This window comes from Syngnathus typhle, linkage group LG1 (assembly GCF_033458585.1).
Source record: "Syngnathus typhle isolate RoL2023-S1 ecotype Sweden linkage group LG1, RoL_Styp_1.0, whole genome shotgun sequence".
Classification (NCBI taxonomy): domain Eukaryota; kingdom Metazoa; phylum Chordata; class Actinopteri; order Syngnathiformes; family Syngnathidae; genus Syngnathus; species Syngnathus typhle.
In genome coordinates, this window is record NC_083738.1 from 7374723 (window position 1) to 7397084 (window position 22362).

Below are 22362 nucleotides of genomic sequence, written 5' to 3' on the forward strand. Positions count from 1 at the left end.
GAATTGGAGCCTCGCATTGTATGCGTGCGCATATGTAAACAAATGCAAGTATTTATGTGGAAATACATAAGGTGGCCCCGCCCCCAAGTTGGCAGAGCTAACCAATGGATCACGCCCACTACCTAGGGGGCGGGGTGAAATCCAGTAGTGTAAAGGGTGGGGCGAAGAGAGGTACGGTTTCAAAGTAGGGTTTAAAGCCAGGGTAAGGGTTTCAATGTAGGGTAGGCGAAGGTTTAGGGTTAACCCCAAATCACTTTCGGAAGTCATTCGTTCACTGAAAAGAAAATCGTTCTTTTGAACGAATCGTTCACTCACGAGCCAACACTATTGACCAGGGGAGTGAAGACATTTTATATGCAGTGCATGCCAGAAAACAAATATTTATTTACTATTCAACACAGCTTTTGTTGAAAAAAACCTTTGGACCATCCAGTTCCCCTATGCAGCATGTTAGAGCAAGAAAGCAACACAAACAGAACATTCAAAGGCTAACGCGACACATGAACTCCACCAAAACCAAAAGGGATGCATGTTAATGCAACAAAACGGAGTAAAGGTGTTTTGTTTTTTAATTTTATTACAACACTAAAACTACAACAGTAACCCTCATTAAAATAAAACGAAAGAAGATGGACTCACAACAGAGTATTCTAGCAAGATACCTTTGCATGTAGCAACTACAGGTGAGTTTTCCTACGTTTTGGTTTGGAGATCAGTGTGACACCATGTGGGGCATACAGTACGATTGCAATCAGTAAAGGACAGCGTTTGTGTGCATACAAAACCCAATAGAGGCTTAAACATTTCTCAGATACATAAATATCGAAATGTATTAAGATGGAGAACAGACTTCTCACATTTGGGAGTTTAGATGGCAATAAAGCAAACAAAGGAAGTACACAATTCCAAAACTATACCATCTGTGTGCACACGTAGGAACACACCCACAAAGAGCTCCCTTTTCCATTTTGAGGCAATCCGGTAAATTGGTGGAGCGTAGACCTGTGCATTTTGTTAGATAACTAGCACAATAACTTAAAAGTTTAAAAGGATGCAGTCAATCTTAAGCCTGTGTGTGGCAAAACGTTAGAACATTATGTGAGCGCTGCGTGTTCCCAATGTCAGACGTGATCGGTGAGAAAGCAAGGAAGAGCAGAGACGTCAGATACATACGTATTTTCCATATAAAATCAAGTTAGAGCTTTAAAGTGCAAAAACAATTCGACAGAATATTTTAGTAAAACTAAAATCCCTTTTTTTTTTTTTTCAAGCATGTTCAATTGTACGGAACCAACCAGATGCCTGCGCTGCTTTGCAGGAGTACTTGATTAATCTCACACCGGCGCAGCAGCGTCACGTGCGAGGCAAACTGGGGTACTTTCCCCCGTTAGCAATCATTTCGGTTGTGTACGACAAGCAGTATCGATGACAAACAGCTGGCTGGAGGAAACAATTCCTCCCTTATCTCCATTCTATTCATCCGCTTGTCCAAGCTTGGCCTCTGGGCAGGATGGTGCGAGTGCGCTGTCAAGACTGCTGCTTGTTAGCTTCTTCTTCGTAAGCGTTCCCTGTTCCGTTCTGGACGTAGGCTGATCCAGAACCGAGCCCATATAAGTGGCCACAGTACTTTGCATCGTCAATATGATCCTCAAAGAACATCTGTTGAGAAGACATAAATGAAACCTACACGTTCGCTCAATCTTCACAACGCAAGAGCTGTATTGAACATTTGACTTGGCAAAAATCCAAGTGTCCTTGATGGTGTGTTAAGGGACCTACCTCTCTCATCTTGAAGAAAGCCATGCCAGTAAGTAAAGAGTCAGAGCCCGCTTGATGCTGTGGTCCGATCCTATCGAGCTCCAGCTGCTCAGCTACTTCCTGCAGTCCACCCTGAATACATACATACGACACCTGACAATCATGCCACCGGCCACATCCCGCAACAAAACCAAATAATCCCAATGATGACAGAGTTCAACAACGTTTCATACCTTGAGAATTTTGCAGCTCTTCATGAGGTACTTGACATCATAAATGACTGGGAAGTACAAGCGAACAAGCTCAAAAAAATCAATCTCTTCCTCAGGCAGTTTGGCGTTGGAGAGAACCTTGATTAGGTATCCAAAGTCGTAGCCACTGTAACACAGTCGCACGTCATTAAGGACACAGAATCGCTGTCGCTTCAACACAAGCATCTGGACCAATTGAATATGGTCGAGAAGAGGGCTGCACAACATATCGAAAGAAAATATGGATATTGCAATACCAGCCCTATGCAATACGCATATCGTACAGACATGTATTTAATTAGCTAAGAGTATGTTGAGTTTGCGTATTTTGTTGCATGAAAAAAAAAAGTTTACATATATTCTTTTGTGATAGGAAAAACGTTCATAGTGCAAAGGATCTGTGGATCTTGCAATGAGTTTGATTTATTTGTAGAAACGTCGACTATCATTTCTGTATACTGCGAAGAAAGCTTTTATGAATAAAGACAAGGAATATTGTATTATTCCTTATCGTTGGGTTATTGCAAGTTGTTAAATTTTCTTCAAATGGATGTGATGGCATTGCCTATTGATTTAGGGAAGATATAATAAAATATTCTGGAGTTAGAATTCATGTACCGTATTTTCCGCCCTAAAAGGCGCACCTAAAAACCTAAATTTTTATCAAAAGTCAACAGTGCGCCTTATCGTCCGGTGCGCCTTATATATGGATCAAGTGATGAATTTGTTGATCCATACTGGTTGTACACAGTGCTCTGCCAAAATGTTTTAGTACGTTTTAGTACGACTAGTAAATTACAAGGTCGCATCGCTTCCCAGCATTACGGTAACTGTAGTCAGGGGGCGTCACCGAATAGCTGTTGTACCCGCGAGGCTATTTCATCTCAAAATAGGCTGCTCCGTTAATGTTTCGAGTAAATCTACGGGTCGATACGGAAGGGAAACATAGGTAAGTAGTACCAGTGCGTTAGATCGAACTTTAGTCAGTTCTGATCATTTTATAGGAGCTCGTTTGAGAGACGCGATTGTTTACACTTTGCTGGGGCTCATGGGAGATTGCGAGCTGGGGGTCATGGGTTTTTGCGGATGGCTAATGCTATAACAATAGCTGCTATACGCGCGAGGGTATTTCATGTCAAAATAGGCTGCTCTGTTAATGTTTCGAGTAAATCTACGGATCGATATGGAAGGGAAACATAGCTAAGTAGTACCAATGCGTTAGATTGAACTTTAGTCAGTTCCAATCATTTTATAGGAGATCGTTTGAGAAACGAGATTGTTTACAGAGGGCTCGTTGGTTATTGGCTAGTGGGTGCATACCGCAACCCTAGTCAACCTCAGTTTGTTGCAGTAAAGCTTCTATTTTATGCGCCTTATAGGCCGGTGCGCCTTATATATGGACAAAGTTTTAAAATGGGCCGTTCATTGAAGGTGCGCCTTATACCCCGGTGCGCCTAATAGGGCGGAAAATACGGTATTTATGTTATTCATCGATCTAGATATGTATAAAAATACATATCAATACACTATATAGCTGGTCACAATTATTATAATCTAGCCATTTTCAGCAATAAACAGTTAATAACCAACTACGGCTCATGTGACGTTCGCAAGTTGAGCCGTGATTGGTTATTTCCTGAGCCTGAGTACATGTGATTTCATTTTCAGACAAAAGCAAGTGGCAAAATGCATTTTCAAAGGTGTTAATTGCAGAACTCCTTTACGGATCCCCGGGACCATTATTCTGCACAATACTATTTTTCTTTAAGGTTAATAATATATATTAAAAGAAATACAAAAAAATAAATGTGAGAGCCTGCCCCACTCAAAATAACAGAAAACAGATAAAAGATGTGAGAGGATACCTGTGAAATGACAGCCACTTAATTCCGTCACACAGTACTACTCCTGAAGTCATCATCAGCTCAGCAAAATACAACGACTCGATGCCGTCGTCCTCGAGCTTCTTAAACTGAATGCCTGCAGTTGTCAGGAGCTCGATAGAGTCCTGCGCGTACATATCCTCTCTAAATAGGAGACGGGGAAGCAAATTTCAGGGATGATTCGATTTCTAATTTTAGAATGCTGACATCCCATTATATCACACAGTTCTACCTGTGTGCAGCTAATTGCCCGTTTGCTAATGGAAGATACAATTCACGTGTAAAGCAATCAGGCATTTCACTGTATTGAAATGCCATGACAAGTGTTAGAGAGACAGTTGAGTCATCTTACGTGAGGTTAAACTTAAAATTGAACTGCCACGTCGATGTCCCCGGAGGATATTCGCCTTGTTCGTTCATAAAGGTGAGGCCCAGCTGGATTATCTTGAGCAAATCCACATTGCAGCGCATTAACTGGTACTGATAATCAGCATTGCTTCGGAATTCTCCTATCGGTCTGGCTACTACGCCCGGAAACTCGGTGTCCTGTGGAGTACAAACTTGGTACCAAAATGGGAAACCGCCATGCCTAAAAGTACAGTCGTTTCAAGATATATAGTACCTCAACATGTCACTCACTCACCATGGCGATATAGTTGTATTTTCGAATGACATGTCTAATTCTCTTCAGCTCTTCCTCCAGGTTGTTGGCCCATACCTCACATATTCTTTGGCTGTGATCCACAGTAGCTGCGGGCATAGTGCCACTGCAACATGCAAACAGACAGTTATTTATAAAAAAAAAATAAAAATAAATAAAAAAAAAAGCGACTTGTAGTGGTTGTACATAGAGCAGGTGCCAAGCCAAATGATGGCATGGGTATCAACATACGCAATGACTGTAAAAACAAATAATGCTCTGACTATTGACAGTGGGTTGTTGGGTACTCCTGCTGACTTTCTGAATTAAATAAACAAATTAAGCAAACATTGTGGGGTGCCACTGTCGCTTTGTTAGCTGACTGTTAACATTAGCTCGCAAGCAGTACTTTGAGCTACCGGGCAGCTAGCACACTGCTAACGCGTGCAAGGCAGATTGGTTTCCAGTGTGCATTTCATTTCCACGAGGATTTCTTGTTCACACTTGTCCCACGGAATCGGCAAGAGCGTGCGTTGACGTGAGAAGTGAAGTTAGAGCAGGACACACGCACACACTCGGGTGCCACTTGGACTCATTGAAGCTACGTTAACTTACCCTTCCCCAAAACGCACGCTTGTGTGTGTGTGTTTCAAGCGTGTGCTAGCTCAACCTCTTTAAATTCACCTTGGTTACTGTGCAGTGGATTTCCTCTCTAACTTTTGTTTTAATAGCTTACAAGTCAGCATTGAATTGATGTCAACCTGCGGCTGCCATCATAGCTAACCTCCAACGTGACGTCATGACGTAAACCATCACGCCACGTGCGTATGCTGCTCACTAAGAATACCCTGTTCCGCAGTGTCGTGAAAAGAAATAATAAAATACAGTAATTTCACCGAAATCTATGATAATGGGTATTTCATCCATCAAACACATTAAATAGTTAAATAAGTTAGTCATACATAAAAACTAAAATTAAAACCCTTCTTGGGTACATGCAGATTAATGTGAAGGGCTACCAGTTTGACACACACTTTTGATTTAATAAATTCGCTCAAATTTCTTTTAGTAGTGTTTCTACTGTACGTTATAGTCATTTACGTTAAGAGGCTGATCATGTTAATCACTCATCTTAATAATTAGGTAGATGCAGATACATATAAATACATAACACATAATTCTCAAAGTCCCTGCCATTTTTTACATTTTCAAATTATTGCTTCAGCACCATTCCTAGAAAATCAGTGTTCCATTGCTGGTTTGATAGTTTTAGAACTCGTGACCACAGGACATTTTCTCCCGCAGGAACAAAATAACACTGGGAGCCACAAAACCCTTTTGACACCTGAAGTGAGGCTAACACTGCATATAAATAAAAATTTAATCCGGTTTTTATTCATAAAATTAAAGCTAAACTTAAATTATCCACCTGCAGCCACCCAAAAATGTTTTGTTTACCTAATTGCAAGCGATCACCTGTGAGGCTGTGTAGACAGTGTTTGTTCATCGTTTACGTTTGTTTTCTTCGGAAACAGCTCTTTTCTTGGATTTATGGTTCAAATGTACAGTAGCTAAAAAACATAGCACCATAATCTTCATATGTCGAATTGCATTTAGAAAACCAACAAACTACTGTAATTTACATTGAAATAAACTGAGTGGCCTAGTGGTAGAGTGTCTGCCCTGAGACTGGAAGGTTGTGGGTTCAAACCCCGGCCGGGTCATACCAAAGACTATAAAAATGGCACCCATTGCCTCCCTGCTTGTCACTCAGCATTAAGGGTTGGAATTGGGGGGTTAGATCACCAAATTGTTCCCGAGCGCGGCACCGCTGCTGCTCACTGCTCCCCTCTCCCCCAGGAGATGGATCAAAATCACATGGGGATGGTTTAAATGCAGAGGACAAATTTCACCACACCCAGATGTGTGTGTGACGATCATTGGGACTTTAACTTTAACTTAAAATACTGAGTTTTCCAAAGTCAGAGAGCCACAGCAGACGAATCAGAGAGCCACACGTGGCTCCTAAGCCACAGGTTGGAGACCGCTGCACTAGCCATTACTGACAGTAAATTGCTTACCATTCATTCATTGTTAATCATATTACCATATATCAGTGCTTCTCAATTATTTTCTGTTACGCCCCCCCCCTAGCAAGAAGAAATCTATTTGCGCCCCCCCCTCCCCACCGTGACTATCCTAACTTGTCTTGTAAGTCGTAAAATGTTGCACTGTCGCAAACGTGACAGAAGTAACAATGAGAGCGCCACTGTCCCCTGCTGTAGTAAACGCGCAATTACACGTTATTCTAGTACTGCCAAAAAAAAGGCCTGTTCCCCAGGGTCACTATTTGAGAAGCACTGCCATATATCATTGTAAAAATAAAAGTGTCTCCTGCTAATAATGTTTTGACTGAATGCTTAACCCAAACAAATTATATTTTGTAATACTGTACTCTATAATGTATTTTAAGGGAACCTTTCACATCATTTCCCTGATCTATTCCAACTACTCCACCACTAACTCTCTAAATTTATAATTGGCATTCTATTTGAAGTTATACAGTGTATTCAAGTAGTCACGCTCAAATGTTCTGTATTTGGGTCACAGCACCCAATTAAATCTATACATCAGTAGGGTCTTTCCATTTTGAAACAATTTAAGGGTAGATGGCACAGTTTGTTATTTAGAATTACGTAGTAAATTTAATAAAAGGGACTTTATTGGGAAAGTGAAGGGAGAAGCAATACCTTATTTAATTTCACATAAAAAAAACAACAACTTCTGAATGTAATAATACAGTACAACCAACATGGGCTCACATTCCACATGAATACATAAATCCATAATCAAAATATTTCAGCTCGTTCAAATACATTTTCACTTTTTATAATAGATGACATGCATGCACAGTAATTTTCTTTTAAAAAAAGTACAAAAATACATTTGCAAGCTGTATTTTTCACTGGCAGGATTGTACAGTACAGTAAAACACCTAATTTGCAGACAAAAGTATGACCTCGGGACTGTCCTACTAACTCTGGGACATGCTGTCAATGGTCCAACGGCTCCATCCATCATCACTGTGGTCAGATCATAAAAATGAAATTTGTTGATGTTTACAGTAGCTGCAGCATGATTATCTTACTGTCACAGTATTCATTCATAATCATTTGTCTTAGGACAGTGCCTTCTTTTACCGGCTCCCACATTGAATGTCAATTTCTTAAGACCTAGTGGTCTGGTTGAGACAAAAATTTCCACCTGACAACCAGTATGTATACCTTGCATCATTTGGGGATCTTGCTCTCATTGGACTGTTATTCAAATGTTTATTTGTTCAGACAAAACTCCCTAATTCAATATGTTCTTCCATTGATGATGTCAAGCTTCCCATTTGTAGCGATGGACTATCTTATTTGGTTAGTTTGTGTCTTTTTGTGTGTATTTAGCTGCTATATCTTTGATACATCAAACTATGGAAGACCGTTATCAAAGAGCAGTACTTGCACTCTGTTTAAGTAGATCACTCGGGGGTAGTAATGTGTTTTGGCGTGGATAATGGGCCCGGCAAACTGGCCCGTGAGGCAGATAATGCACTTGACTACTTGAAACTGTCTACACAATGGTTTAATTGGCCCCAAGACAAGAGGCAATTTAACTCTTCATTGTGTCTACGTTAAATGTGAACTACAGCAAATGGCGTTGAACTAGTTTATGTGGCAACGAGGAGCCTCCACCACATCAAATGCAAAACAAATTGGTCCCGTGGCTGCTCCTTGTAGAACTTCCACTACATGCAACATTTGTTTAGGCATCATCGTCAGAATCTTGATCTCTGGTGCTCTCCTCACTAAAAGGTGAACGGCAGCTCAGGTCCGCTATCCCAGACTCCACATCACTGCCGTTGCTGCAGTCGTATGTTTTGTTTAAGTCTTGGGGTGAGAGGGTCAGGAGGGCACTGTGTGGTGTCTTCAGCTGACAGGGGCTGCTGGTCAGGAAGCCTGACGTGTAGTCTTGAGGGGTGTTTGCCAGGCCGAGATCATTACCAAAAACCCAGGCTGTGGGGCTTTTATCAAAGGTGGCTGCTTTTGGGCTACGTTTGCTCATCTGCTTCTCCTCCAGTTTAGAAATTTTCTATTAATCATATAAGACATCTTTAGTATTAAAACTTACAAGACAACGACTATGTTGACTGTTTTAAATCTTTTACCTGTTTGTGCGTGACGAGCAGCTCCTCTAACTGTTCATTTTCCTCTCGAATGGCCCGCAGGTAATCCTCTACAGATTGACGAGGATGCATCCCTCGGTCAAATCGGTTGTACAACCCCCTCCAAAATCTAAGATAATAATAATAATAACAATGATTATCATCATCATCACTTGGCATTTATTTAGAGCTGACCAAAGGGATGAAACAATGTTTACTCACAGCAAGTTCTTAAAAGTGGCATAAAACATAACACTGGATAGTTAAAAATGTTCCGAACCTTGCCGGTGTACGTTTATGTTTTGAGACAGTTTTCAGATTGAGATGGATCTTTTCTATTTCCTATGTGAAACGTTGACTAAATGGTGTGACATACTTGAACCAACAGGGGGCGGTAGATGGCTGAAGGACTCCCTTTGTCTGGTAGTCAGGTCTGTACAAGAGGTTGGTGTAGTCTGCCCGGTTTGACCACAGATGATGCCACAACGAGTGGGTCCTCTCACAAAGTCTAAATGATGTGAAATTAAATTGAATAAAAAAATACATGGAGAAATGTATTATTTTGTTAAAAACAGGTAAAAAAAAATCTTACCGGAGTTCTACCCTTTCCTTCTGGTTGTTGCCAATAAAGTTGCCATACTGGCAGGAGTAGATGTGGCTGTGAATGGTGATTAGAAACCGCTCATTGAACTCGAAGGCGCAGGGAAACTGCTCCATGACTTGCCACACGCACTCCAAGAACTGATCAATAACAGGAGACACTTCTTTCGGGTCTCCGAATAAGTGGTTGCATCTGAATAGAAATTGAGCAGTGTTAGACCACACTACAACATAAAAAGAATCATGCTGTGAAAGTAATCATCAAACCTGTGAGAAAACTTGTGACCGAATGACACCCAGTCTTTATCGATGAGGACCTAATTGCAAAGACAAGTCATATTAGGAGGACTCAAGCAGGGGTGTCCACAAACTATGACCCCGGAGGTCTCTTGCAGACCCTTGTCTGTGTTATAGTGTAATACATTTTTTAAGCGCCTTTCTTGAACGTTGTCAGGGTGCTGCCAGTTTCCCATCTAGACTTTTGACACATCCACCCTGCGTAGCCTGGAAATTTGTGCAAAAGGTCTAAGGATGGCCCTGGTTTCCAGATTGTGGAGTTTTCTTGTGAGTTCCATTGTGAAATTTTGGTCGTCTGGGACACGTCTATTATACCAAGCATAGTGAAGCAGCGTTAAGTTACGATGCTCCTCACGTGTGGAACAAACACCACAAATACTTGAGGTCAGCTCAAACTGTTCATTTAAACTGGGTCTGAAAACCAATTGTTTATTGCAGCATTCTCATGACTCTACCCTTTCATTCGCCTTTTCAACCTCTATTTGCAAGCCTTTAATTTATCTAGACTGATGCTTGTTTTTTACCATTTTAATGTAAAATTTTCAAAAGCAATGTCAGATGAAGAATTTTGACACGAACATTGGCAAAAAGTGAATAGAATGCCAAGAATTGGGGTTGGGTCAACAAAACCCTTTTTGATAAGGATCCCTCACCAAGCATGGAACTGCGGCACCCACTTTTGGCACCGGGCGAGATACACTCCAGTATGTATAAATTATATCTCTTGCACCCAGAATAAGGACAAAATTGACTGTTAAATACTCAATAACATTGACAACTTTGTGTAGAATTCTGTGTTATGAGCCAGACCTTCGATTTCCCTTTTGTTTTACGACTCGCCTGTGCAACCTGTTTTTCTTTTTACTCTTCTGAGCTCATTTTTTTTGCCACAGTTTTTGTGCCAGTACAAAGTGCAGCTGATTTTCCCCTCTCACAACACCAAATAACGTTTCGTGCCATTCGCTCAATCACGTTGGTTGAGGCCGTGATATGAGTCCAGTGGACTGAAACGAATCACTGTGGCGCTGCTGTGCAACCATCTAGGCGTTTTGCAGATTGCAAAATACATTCAGTGTGAGGCCGCTGTTTGAGCAGAGGACTGGCCCCCGAACCTTGTGGCAATTTTCTTTCCTTTCCTGCTACCCTCCATTGCAATTTTTCTTCCTCAGCTGTGATGTTGGCTTTCACCTGTCTCGTGGACCAGACTGCCACGTTGCTCCTGACGCAAGTACACTGTGAATCATCTCGGTGTCATATGGTTTGCCTTACAAATTGGGGTTACATATTAGACAGAGCTTTGCTTTGAGTCATGTACCCAAAACATACACACACACACATGCACATACATAGACACTTCCTGACACCTTCTATCCTTTTTGTTTAACAAGGTTATTTAATTAATGTGTCAGTTGTAACAATACTGTATGTTGCGTGATTTGGTTATCCCCGTTTTAGTAGTAATAGAAAAATAATTGTCATATACACAACTTTGTGTGTGTTCGACTCAAAGTTTCAATTTCTGATAAGGTAACATGGCCTCGCAAATATTTATTCAATGTAGCGCCTTCAGAAACAAATTTAATAAACGAGGTTTGCCACCTTTTTTCTGAATATCGATTGGGTAGAGAAAGTTGTGGCGCCCCCTTTCGGCAGTCATAGTTGATGGAGGCATCAAACTAAAATGCAGGCACTACCTAAAATTCTCGATTATTATATATATATGATGTGCTACTAACAACTAAACTTGCCTTGCCTTTGCTCTGATTCTGAATATGATAGTTCTGATGCCCATCACAGAAGCAGATCTTTTCACTAATCACTACCCCATGCTATTTTTAAATAAAGCTACAGTATAAAATATACAACAACAGGTTCACATTTTTACCCAACGTTTGGACACGTTGGGGAGGGAGGAGTCACTCTGTACCATGAGTCCTTTGATGGTGCGGTAGTATGGATCCAACAGCACGCTGGCCACAGAGCACACTTGAGCAGTACGGTCCCAACCATCTGAACAGTGAACCAGAACACTGGCACCCTCTTCTGCGACGGCCTGCAACGTGCATACACAGAAACTCTGACACCGGTCTTGTGGTGATGATTAGACCCAGAAAGATGACAATTGTGTCAGCGTCCCAATATTTATGGACCTGACAGCAATTTGGTTGGTTTTATGTTTTAAAGAGGATAAAATATATTATTATGTAAGATTTGTAGAGCATTATTGTGAAAATTGTATTATTAATCAAAAGTACATTACACACTCACAAACTAATATTTTGAGGAGAAGTGAAGAAGACAGCAGGGATTCATTTGAAGACTGACCTTGGCGATGAAGATGCCTGCATCCAAAACAGCTTTGATGTGCTTCAGCCAGCCTGAGCTCTCCAGGCCCTCCAGGAAGTTGCACATAGACGGGGAACGCAGCTCACACACTGTATTCACAACACAGCTGTCTTAGTGGTAGGAAACATCGAGAATACTGGACTTTATGAAAGGACATACATCTATTTGTTCTTGCTCAAGACACATTTCCTTTAACTCGATAATATAGGCAGTGCTGAGCTTTATTGCAAAATATATAATTTGTAGAAAAAAAAGAATAGAATGATCTTTCAGTGTAATAAAGTACTACATTTTTCTGTTTTGATAGTCATTTGGTACGCTGTCTGTACGTATATGTTACTGCTCCATGTGTATTAAAAGGAGTCGTTGTGCAGGGATCTCAAAGTCGCGGCCCGCGGGACAATAGTTTGTGGCCCTTGCCTTAATATGAAAGGTTAATGTGGCCCGCGATTTTGATACGTATAGTTGTGTACGGTGCTGATTTGAATGTGTCTTTTTGGGAGTACACAGTACTTGTGCGAGAAGCTCTTTTCTAACTTAAGTCCAAATGCAGGTCCAGACTTACTGATAAGCATCTTCAAGCTCTCAACTGCTTCCTCCCTCACGCCAAATGTGGCTCAGCTATGCGTGAGGAAGCGTTGCCTGATCTCTAGCAGACAGAAATAGGCAGAAGCCTTGTTCAAAACAATGTTAAAGTTGTGGTTTAATTTTGAGAAGAGGTGTGTAAAAGTTTTTATCCGAACCTATAAAAAACCCAGTGCGGCTCAGCCTCATCCCAGACTCTACCTCCAATGACCCCCAGGTAAATTGAGTTTGAGACCCTTGGTCTAGGGCCTTACACTTAGATCAAATGAGCAGACTTTTTATATACTTAAAATGTAAACATTTTGGGGTTCATAATATAAACTGTTTAACCAACTTTGTGTCAGTTTTACAGGAAACTTCAACTAGGGCCTGAAGAAAATATTTTTTTTTATTTGAAAACCCGTGAGCGAGAAAAAGAACTTGAGGATACTTTAAAAGTGTCTTAAAAAGTTTAAATATTTAAAATCTTGTGGGAGGGGTTAAACTAAAAAGTTTTGACGAGGTCTCTCTCGATTGCATAAATAAATATTTGAAATCTTGTGGGAGGGGTGAAACTAAAAACACCTCCCCACTCCCATGCCAACAACACGCAATCAAATGTGTGTCTGGATTCTGAAGCTAAGGCTGAGAATGCTGTTAGCTTAAGAAACTCTGCTTTAAGTGTTTCCATGCAGCCCGGCGGTCACATCAATAATTAGTAGAAGTATTAACATTTTTAAAAATAGATAGCAGGCAACATTTCCTTGGTTGTGTTCATACTTGATAACTGAGGAGGCACTTCAGAGACCCAAACGGACAACCATTTTCACTAGCACCAGCAAATTGTACAGATTTGTCTATCTTTTTGGGGCAAGGAAAGGTGAGGTGAACAATTTCATCACGGTTACTTTGAAAACGTATTGTACGAGAGCGAGGCCCTAACCCTAACCTAAATGAAACATTTAAGCTGATGCATCAGGGGGGTCTTTAAAATTGGATTCAAGCATGCCGTCGGCCACGCTAGCAATCTCTGGAGGGGCGGGGGCTTTGCCTCAATATTTTAAGACTCTTCTGAGCTGCCAGGAGGCAAAGAGTTACAATAAGTGGACAGCAGCTACAACGATTCAGACGAGGGACCGCATCATTCTCACGCCCTCGGTTTTGCTTTGGGGGTAGGTCGCAGATTGTGCACTCCAGGAAACCAAAATAACTCAGAAATAAAACCCAGATGGATTCAAAGTCTTCCTGGGATCACCCCGGCACAATACCCAGAAATTCTCCTGTGGGCTCAATTGAGGCCTGATTGCAGCGCAGTGCCGAGTGCATCTGAAAGCCAAAGTTACAACTTGGTCTAGCAAACTGTGCTATATAGTCATGTGAAAATAACAAGCCTTCCAAAGATGATGCCAAATATCAGACATTTCTTTCCATAAACATTCAAGTGATGAAAACATTTCCGAAGCAGTGATGAGTGCACTGCCAACAAAACATTCCAGCAATAAAGCCTCTGTGAGAGTTAGTGATTATTGTACCTTCTAGCATTTTTTGTTGGCTGTTCCTCATCACATGGATGTTCTCAATGGCGACGAACTGGAATTTAATGTGGGAGTAGTTGTCCTCATTTTCATAGCCTTTTCCCGCTGCTCGATTTGCCATCGCATTTAACTGGAAAGATATTTGGCTGGTTGTTAGAAAGATCGCTCTGTTTGTTTGGGTGTTTTAGAGTAGACCAATTCAAGTTACATAACACTGATCATAGCGTTTCTAGACAAGAGCCGAGATTCCCACGAGTGTTTCTCTTTGAAGCATATCCAGCTGCAAATTCTGTTTGAAAATAAAGCCCACCTGAACACACACCACAATACTGAACGGCTTGTATTATTGCAGTGCATTCCTTCCATCCATGGGGCTCACCTTGGGCCTGGTATCCACCACATACATGAAGTCGCTGCAGGGATTGGACCTCAGTATGGCCTCCAGCATCTGCTCATCCTCGAAGGAACGCGCATTGAAGCCTGAAAGAGGTTGGCTGCTCCGGCAGATGGTGGCCTGGGAGGAGGCGAGAGGAAGCTTCATTTGTGGATGCTTTCACACTACTCATCCTGTCACTTATTACTTTACATGGATATTTGCGGGGACAAATACAAGGCATTTGAATTAGGAGGAATAATTTTCTCATATCTCCATTTATTAGCCACAGGAGACAAAGCCAAGAATTATTATGATACAGTTCTCCCTTCAGACCGATTAACCAAACTTAAGTCTTTTGTATGTTTAAGGCTTCACACACTGGGCCCTCAACCCTGGGAAGTTGACCGTACGCTCATAAAGCACTCTCAACTGCCGCGTTAAGGACTAATAGAATGATTTATGAAGGCTTATGAGCATGAATGTGGCCAAGATGCTTTAGCGCAAGAGTCATGCGGGACCAGTGAAGAACATTATCCATATTTACTCAGAATGCTGGGCAATCCTTCACACAAAACCCTTTTTTCCTTGGAGGCTTGCATGATATCAGACTTGACCAGAGGACATAAGCCATCACATTGTTAGAAGTCAAACAGACCTAAGCTGTTTCAATACAAATTGCTTTTTGCACTGACAGAGTACATGGTGTAAAGCCACTAGTACAGTGGTTCTTAACCTTGTTGGAGGTACCGAACCTCACTAGTTTCATATGCGCATTCACCGAACCCCTCTTTAGTGAAAAATAAAATAAAAAAATTCAAATTCAAGACATCAATGTTTTTTACATCACCTTGTTCAAAGAACAAAAACCAACACGATGCATGAACTCACAACAAATAACATACCTGCAAATCAGATAACGTCTGCTGTTGCCTTTACGAGACCAGTTCAGATATCCGTCATCACAAATTTACACGATAAATCAGGTATGTTCGGAGGGGAGGCTCTGCCAAACCCCTGAGACCAACTCACCGAATCCCTAGCGTTCGTTCGAACCAAGGTTAAGAACCACTGCACTAGTAGTATCAACAAGTTCGTTCGTTTTCTGACAGTTAAGCCATTTTATTAGGAACCACACAAAAAGCAAAAAAGAAACGTGCCATGCCATTCACTTACATGATTTTTTTTGTAATAGTATGAAAGAGTAGGAAATCTTCCTCTGCTTCTGAACTTGGAGCTTGCTGCAATGACTGACGGAGTTGTTGACACGGGTACAAAGAGTTCAGCAGGGTAAGTGTCACTCACCTACAAAAATAAACGTAACCACGTAATTGCACGGTCCACATTTGTGTGAACATTAATTGCTTATTCACAGATCTCTGGGCCCTGACCTTGTAGTGCCGGTTTACCAAGGAGAGTTTCCAAAGGGAGTTTGGGATTCCCATTCTGCTGTACTCAGCTCGGAGGTCCAAAAAGTCCCACTGCTGTCGTCTCTCTTTCTCATCAACATTTGGTTTATATGAAAAGCAATACAGCTCATCATAACGCTCTATCAAATACAATAAAAGTTGAGAGAAGTCAGCTTGAGAAATAGAATCTTACACGCTTAATTCAATGATTCAAAGACTGGAAAAGGCTTTTTTTTTTCCACAAAAAAACTATCAACAGGGAGTGCCGATGGTGAGACCGGCCCGGAAATTGACCGTGGACGTTTGGGAAATTCCCACCGTGCCCCGCCCGCTCCCTAGATTAGACACCAGTCAGTCAATCACCAGGTTGTGAAAAACCCGGTTTTTTGAGCTGGCTCTTTGAAGTGAACGATGGGAGCCGCTTCCTGATTGTGAGCTCAGTTGTTTTTTTTTTCTCATCTGATAAACCCGCAAATTATTACTCAAAAGTGTGGTGGCATTTTGTGTGTTCATGCTAAGATGAAGGGAGCGGCTACAGACATGCAGCACAGTGAGCACACAAACTGGAGAAGGAGGAATGAAGTTGTCTTTGGGACATATTTTAGAATTAATACTTTGAGAGCTGAAGGTAGGTTTTGCGAAATTTAAATTTTATATCAAATCTGTCAATCATAATCAGTGGCCGATGGATCGGAGCACTAACAAAAATCATGCAATGCAGCCACAATGAAACCATAAAATTGCAAATATACAATTTCACTTGTTGTTTTTTAATATATTGATATAATCTAGGCCAGGGGTCACCAAGTCTGGTCCCCAAGGGACGGTACTCTTAAAATTGTGTACGTTTGAACGTATATTTACAAATATGGACGTATTTGCCAACCAACATTTTTTTAGGCTACATTAGCGATGCCATGCTTTTGTAATAACCTGCACAGACTTGAAGCAAGCAATTCACCTGGTTGGGAGAGACGCTGCAGTGACACGTGTACATCATGGCACTCTCGCTCTTCAGGTATGACAAAATGAAGAACCTGGAAGTTTTTGCAGTGTATAAGCAGAGGGCATCCAGACGGTGTGGTCGCTTGTTTCTCTACTCTGAAAACCAAACTATGAAGCACCTAATAAAACAAACAAAAAATACCCATAAAGATTCGGTTTTGCTCTGTAAAGAGGACAGAAAAATCATGTTCACACTTGTCTTTGAAAAATTCCATCCATCCATCATTTACTTACCCAGGTTTCATTGCACATTCGCCCTTCCCTCTCCACAAAGATGGTGTGGGTGGCCGTCAGGTAGAAGGTGCCCACCCTGCTCTTTTTGGTGAACACTCTGTCTAGCAGCCTGACCTTCTCCACCTGGTGGAGACAGGTGCAGAATCTAAAACAGTCATCATGAATGACGTCATTCTCAAGCCCCTTTGGCAGCGTGGATTGACTCGCGTTACACTGAAACGCCCCCCAGCGATTAGTCTACGTGCCTCTCGTTTCTTACCACCTTTCAATGCAGACTGTATATTGCTGAGCATAAACCTTAAGAACCGAGTGACGGCGTTACAGCTGTGTCAGTGAGATGGAAATGATGACTCCATCAGATTTGCGGTTACCTTAGGAAGTCGGATGTGCTCCATTGACAGGAATGAAACGAGCCACAGTCACAATATCACCACTGAAGCAATCGCGACACAAATGTGAAAGACGTTCGACTTTGGACGTGTCACCATTTGCAATCAGATAAACACAGGCATATACAGTTGACATACAGCCATTATGATGTGCTCTGGAAGCTCTCAGTAGTGGTGCCCCGCTAGGTCCTAAAGCCCCTTTGACATCATGACGGCAAGTTATTTTTCATGACGTAACAAACCAGATCAAGCAAATCATTTCAAAAACATTTGCGCCCTTAATGTGACCTACAATTTAAAAATAGAACGAATTGTATAAAGTTTAATCTTCTGTTGCTTGGATTAAATTCAGACATGATTTTTCTGACCGAAATAAGGTGCCATATTGAGCTGATGATAACAGGCTTGCCAATGGGTTTTGCTAAATACCCATCGACAATCCAAAATAGTGAAAAAAATCTGTCCCTTTGTCTGTCCCAGTGTTGAGCATATCTACTTTTATGTCTATCCTCCTTCCTCCATGGGTTCAGAGTTATTTATTTATTTATTTATTTAACCTAAAATATAACAATTGTGTGGCGTCTTACTATTGTTGTCCCTGGTGGGAGTGCACATTTTAGTCTCTGAACAAAGATGGTTGATGTTTACTTTTAAATAAATTTATTTTCTATTTGAGTCCTCTAAAACGTAATTAAAGCTAAACTTATACATCCACCTGCAGCAAACCATAAAATAACATTTTCCTCTGTGTTCCAGCCAGGCATGGCTCCAGGATTTTTTTTCTCTTTCACGGGCTCAGCCCCATGATATATTCTCTCCCGGGGCTCAAAGGGTGCTTGACCGATAGGGTGCTTAAAATATAATGTATACAGTGACTGAAATATGTATTCAACACATCACCAATTTCATCACTAAATATATTTCCAGCATCAGTATTAACATAAGATTCTCATCAGATGTCGGGAACAACCCAAGAAATACATACATGCACAGCATAATTTGGAATATCAAATAAAATGCTGAAGGTGCTTAATCGGGGCTACACAAATATCTTAATTTAATAATAATTTTTTAGATACATACAGTAGGGGGGCTGAGAATAGCTTCTAAATATATGTAGTCTGCCTGAAACCAGCCGGGATATGTTCCAGCTCATTGTAACCTTGAACTGCACATGTAATAAATAAATAAATAAATAAATAAATAAATAAATAAATAAATAAATAAATAAATAAATAAATAAATAAATAAATAAATAAATAAATAAATAAATAAATAAAATTAAAAAGATGCTGGATGGATTTCAGTCTATGCAACATCAGCTGTGTATTCATTATCTTCAGCAACAAAGCAAACATCTGAATAGTAGTAAATCTGCTGAGTTGTTTTATTGTCAGTGACCATCAATTTTCTCAGCTACTACAAAAACATGGTGGAACATATTCAGACAGTTTTTTATATTCAGCATTGTTTTGCACACCACTTGGAAGATCAGCTGTTTTGGGAAAGTAGAGAGATGAAAAACAGTAAAAGTAGTTCAACTAAGCAGAAGTTAGTAACTTACTAATGCCTGGCAGCGTCAGCGTGACCGTTCTGCATCCATGCATGAGAGAGGCTAAATTGTGCTCTGATTACATAACACGACTCAGAAGCCTCCCCTCTGCTGAGATGAGCTATTCTATTATGGTTTTCTGCTATTTAACAATCTGCCAATCTCGTTGTCAGAACACAATTGATATTTGTTACATCACTGGTGGATGTAGGAAATATTGTATCAAAGGTCAGTATAGGCCTTGGAAAGTATCTTTATCTTGACCTCGTGTAGAATGAGAACCTAGAACAAATATTGAATTATCCTGAGGTTGTAATGTCATAAAACCCCATTTGGTTGGTTATTGAATGCTTTAGAGGTAATCCAGGACAAACATGACCTACATTTAATCAAACGATTTCTACTTCATTTGCAAAATTCACTTATCTTTTTGTCATCTGCCTGTCTTTGTTTTGTTACTTTGAAGTCTACTGTCCAGATACATTTCAATCATGCAAACGATTTGAGGTCCTTTTTATTTAATGTATGATGGATGACGTAATCTCCCACAGTGGTCATACAGACTGACAAAAGGTATTTGGTGACATTGGACAAAGTAAAGACCCTTATGTGAAACATTCCAAACTACCATAATTTGTGGACTATAGGCCACTACCTTTTGCACAAACTTTGAACCCTGCGGTTTATAGTCTGGTGCGGCTTATCTGTGGATTTTTCATGATTTTTATGATATTGTAAAATCATTTGTTTTGGTGTTACAGGTAATTGAAATGAGTATATTTCGTTTAAAACACCTGTGGTTTATAGTCTGGTTCAGCTTATACATGAACAAACCCCCTTCATGTGTTGTTTGTTACAGATTCTAAATGACAAAATAATTACTTCTTTTCATTACCGTTGTGAACATCATTTTCATTTATGGCCTGACTCTGAGACTGACTGACTCATATAAAGACAGGAAATCACTCTCAGCAGTGGACTTAGGTAAAACATAAGGAAAAACAAATGCACAGATAAGACCTCATCCCGCTTAATAAAAAGGGAATTAAGTAAGCGCAGGTTTTTGTCTGCTGGCTCCTGTGCTGATATTGAAGAAAAATTACATGTAAAGACTTTGTACCGTTGACCTCAATTCGAGAAGCATAAAATCTCATCATTTGTAATTTACACCTCTACACCAAGAGACAGCGGAGATGGAGGTGTTAATGGTGGTGAGTCTCTTGCACTCGTCCCCCATTTAGCAGATAAAACAGATTTCTTGGTAGGGTTAGGTCTGGAGCTCGATTTGGTCACTCCAGAATCTTTCACTTTATTGACTGTGTTTGTTGTTTTTGGGAGTGGGGTTTTTGTTTCATGATCTTGTAGCATGATACGGAATTTCATTGAATTCTTAATTTGTCATAAATTGACAGAATTGTGTGTGGGAATATAGTACCTTGGTTCTCAAGGGCAAAATATGCATTCTAAACAACCAATTGTGGAAGAATAAAAAAAAAGCAGCAAATGTCACTGAACTCTTGATAAGGTTGAGTAGGGCTGAAGAATAGAGGCCCATATGTTTAAGTCTTCAGCTTTTCTATCGTGTTGGGAAAGGCACAGTATGATATTTGTCTCATCAGTTTGTAAAACCTTCTCCCAGAATATTTAAGACTCCTTGACCAATTTTGACCTGGATCTTCTAATTCTTCTTGTTAATGTCTACTTTGCATCTTCTGGTGTAGTCTCTCTGTAAAGTAGAATGACTTTTAGTGAGTCTGACTGTGAGTTGTAACTTTACATAAGTTTAGGTGTTGACTTTGCCCCAAAATTGATTTTCAGTCCTTTTCTAAAATATACCAAGTTCTTGTCTACATCATAGTAAAAGTCCATTCAAGCATTTCTTGGTGACACCGGTGTTAATTGGAGCGAAAAGTCCGGCGTCCCAAGACAAACACCACTCAATCTGACCATATCCACATTTTTGAAGCTGGGTCACTCAGCCATTGGTGGGCAAATAAATTCAATTGGCTTCACACAATTAGTGCAAGTCAACAATGAGGTGGAGCAGCAGGTTGCTTTTCCACCGTTCCCTAGTAACGGTTGTTTTACATGTGGGTGATCATTTCTATGCTCTTATATTGTCTGCAACAGTTTTTTTCTGTCATATAACAAGCCAGCTGCCACTTTCCCACTGGGGTTCTAAGATTGCTTGAGCAAGTTTTGTCAGAAATATTCCCTGATAATCAAGAGTTGCGATCTGAAATTTTAGATATTTTTCCCCCTTGCGACCCTCGGTGAGCATATGTGAGGCAGAATATTGATTCATATGCGATGGTCCAATAGCTCATAGAAGATTGAGCAATACCTGTCATCCATTAGGAGGGTGACCCCCCCCTCTTTCCTGTTACTCGTCCATCCTTCAGTGACCAATCAGCAGCTATGCTTTTAGCAGCACTCCTCTTGCCTGCACTGGGTAAACACAAATGTTTGACACATTGTTTGTCAATGCCAGTTGCTCAACTACTTATCAGTGCTTGCTAAGCAGCATCTGAACCTGCACCATAGGCCTCCTTTTGCCTCAACTAGATATGATATTAATATTATAAATATGATCATGTTTGCTGTTTGCACACTTGCTCCATTTTTGCTCCTCTTATTTATTGTGTTATTTGTTTATTTATTATTTATTCATCACTCTTATTTATTCATTGTTTGTGCCTTCTTGTTTTTATTTTTTTGTGTTGTTTACTTGTATGTATATTGTGTACTATGTCTTGTCACCATGGGATAGTGGGAACGTAATTTTGATTTCTTTGTGTCTTGGCATGTGAAGAAATTGACAATAAAGCGAACTTTGACTTTCACTTTGACTTTGACAATGATAGCAACTTGTCTTGTATTGTATATTCTTATACACATATATACATATACATATGAAAAGACATTACTGCAGTAAAAACAAATATCAAAATGTTTTTATTTATTTTTTACAATATTTTCTTTGGAGAGGACATCGGGACTTGGTTATGGCAAATGTGAAAAGCCTAGGATGTCCTCCGTAAGAGCCAACAGGAATTGCCAGCAGGAATTAACAGGAATTAACTGGGGAGGACAAAAGTGAATTGCTGGGTCTCAGGTGGAGATACATATACGTATATATATACGTACATATATATATTTAAACTTATGTTGTATATTTATATTCCAAATGACAAGCATGGAAATGAGGAATGGGGACATCTCTCTCCTGGGGCGAGGCAGGGCAGATCCTATGAAGTAATACTGAGAACAGAGGGGAGGAGTAAAAATCCTGCTCAACAGTTTGCGCAGTGAGGGA

The 22362-nt window shown here is 40.5% G+C and overlaps 2 protein-coding genes across 4 annotated transcripts; both read right to left on the reverse strand.

Annotated features, from left to right (window-relative positions):
- Positions 1 to 327: 327 nt before the first annotated feature.
- On the reverse strand, positions 328 to 5342 carry cnot7 (CCR4-NOT transcription complex, subunit 7). Of its 3 annotated transcripts, none has more exons than XM_061275642.1 (7): positions 5217 to 5342; positions 4536 to 4659; positions 4245 to 4438; positions 3875 to 4036; positions 1992 to 2136; positions 1780 to 1890; positions 328 to 1659 (listed from the first exon to the last, which is right to left on the reverse strand). In XM_061275642.1, the coding sequence occupies exons 2-7, from the start codon at positions 4650 to 4652 to the stop codon at positions 1528 to 1530; spliced, it is 861 nt and encodes a 286-aa protein (XP_061131626.1). In that variant the 5' UTR covers positions 4653 to 4659; positions 5217 to 5342; the 3' UTR covers positions 328 to 1527. The 3 variants fall into 3 exon arrangements, with proteins under 3 accessions (XP_061131626.1, XP_061131625.1, XP_061131627.1); XM_061275641.1 differs by having other exon boundaries at positions 5148 to 5342; XM_061275643.1 differs by lacking the exon at positions 5217 to 5342 and having other exon boundaries at positions 4245 to 4452.
- A 1945-nt stretch (positions 5343 to 7287) lies between these two features.
- On the reverse strand, positions 7288 to 18004 carry mtmr7a (myotubularin related protein 7a). Its single transcript, XM_061292565.1, has 14 exons — positions 17477 to 18004; positions 17106 to 17228; positions 16828 to 16990; positions 15849 to 16006; positions 15634 to 15762; positions 14464 to 14598; positions 14082 to 14214; positions 11965 to 12074; positions 11567 to 11692; positions 9610 to 9659; positions 9335 to 9535; positions 9119 to 9250; positions 8746 to 8872; positions 7288 to 8669 (listed from the first exon to the last, which is right to left on the reverse strand). Exons 1-14 carry the CDS (start codon positions 17498 to 17500, stop codon positions 8343 to 8345), a joined length of 1938 nt encoding a protein of 645 aa, XP_061148549.1. The 5' UTR covers positions 17501 to 18004; the 3' UTR covers positions 7288 to 8342.
- Between the last annotated feature and the right edge of the window lie 4358 nt (positions 18005 to 22362).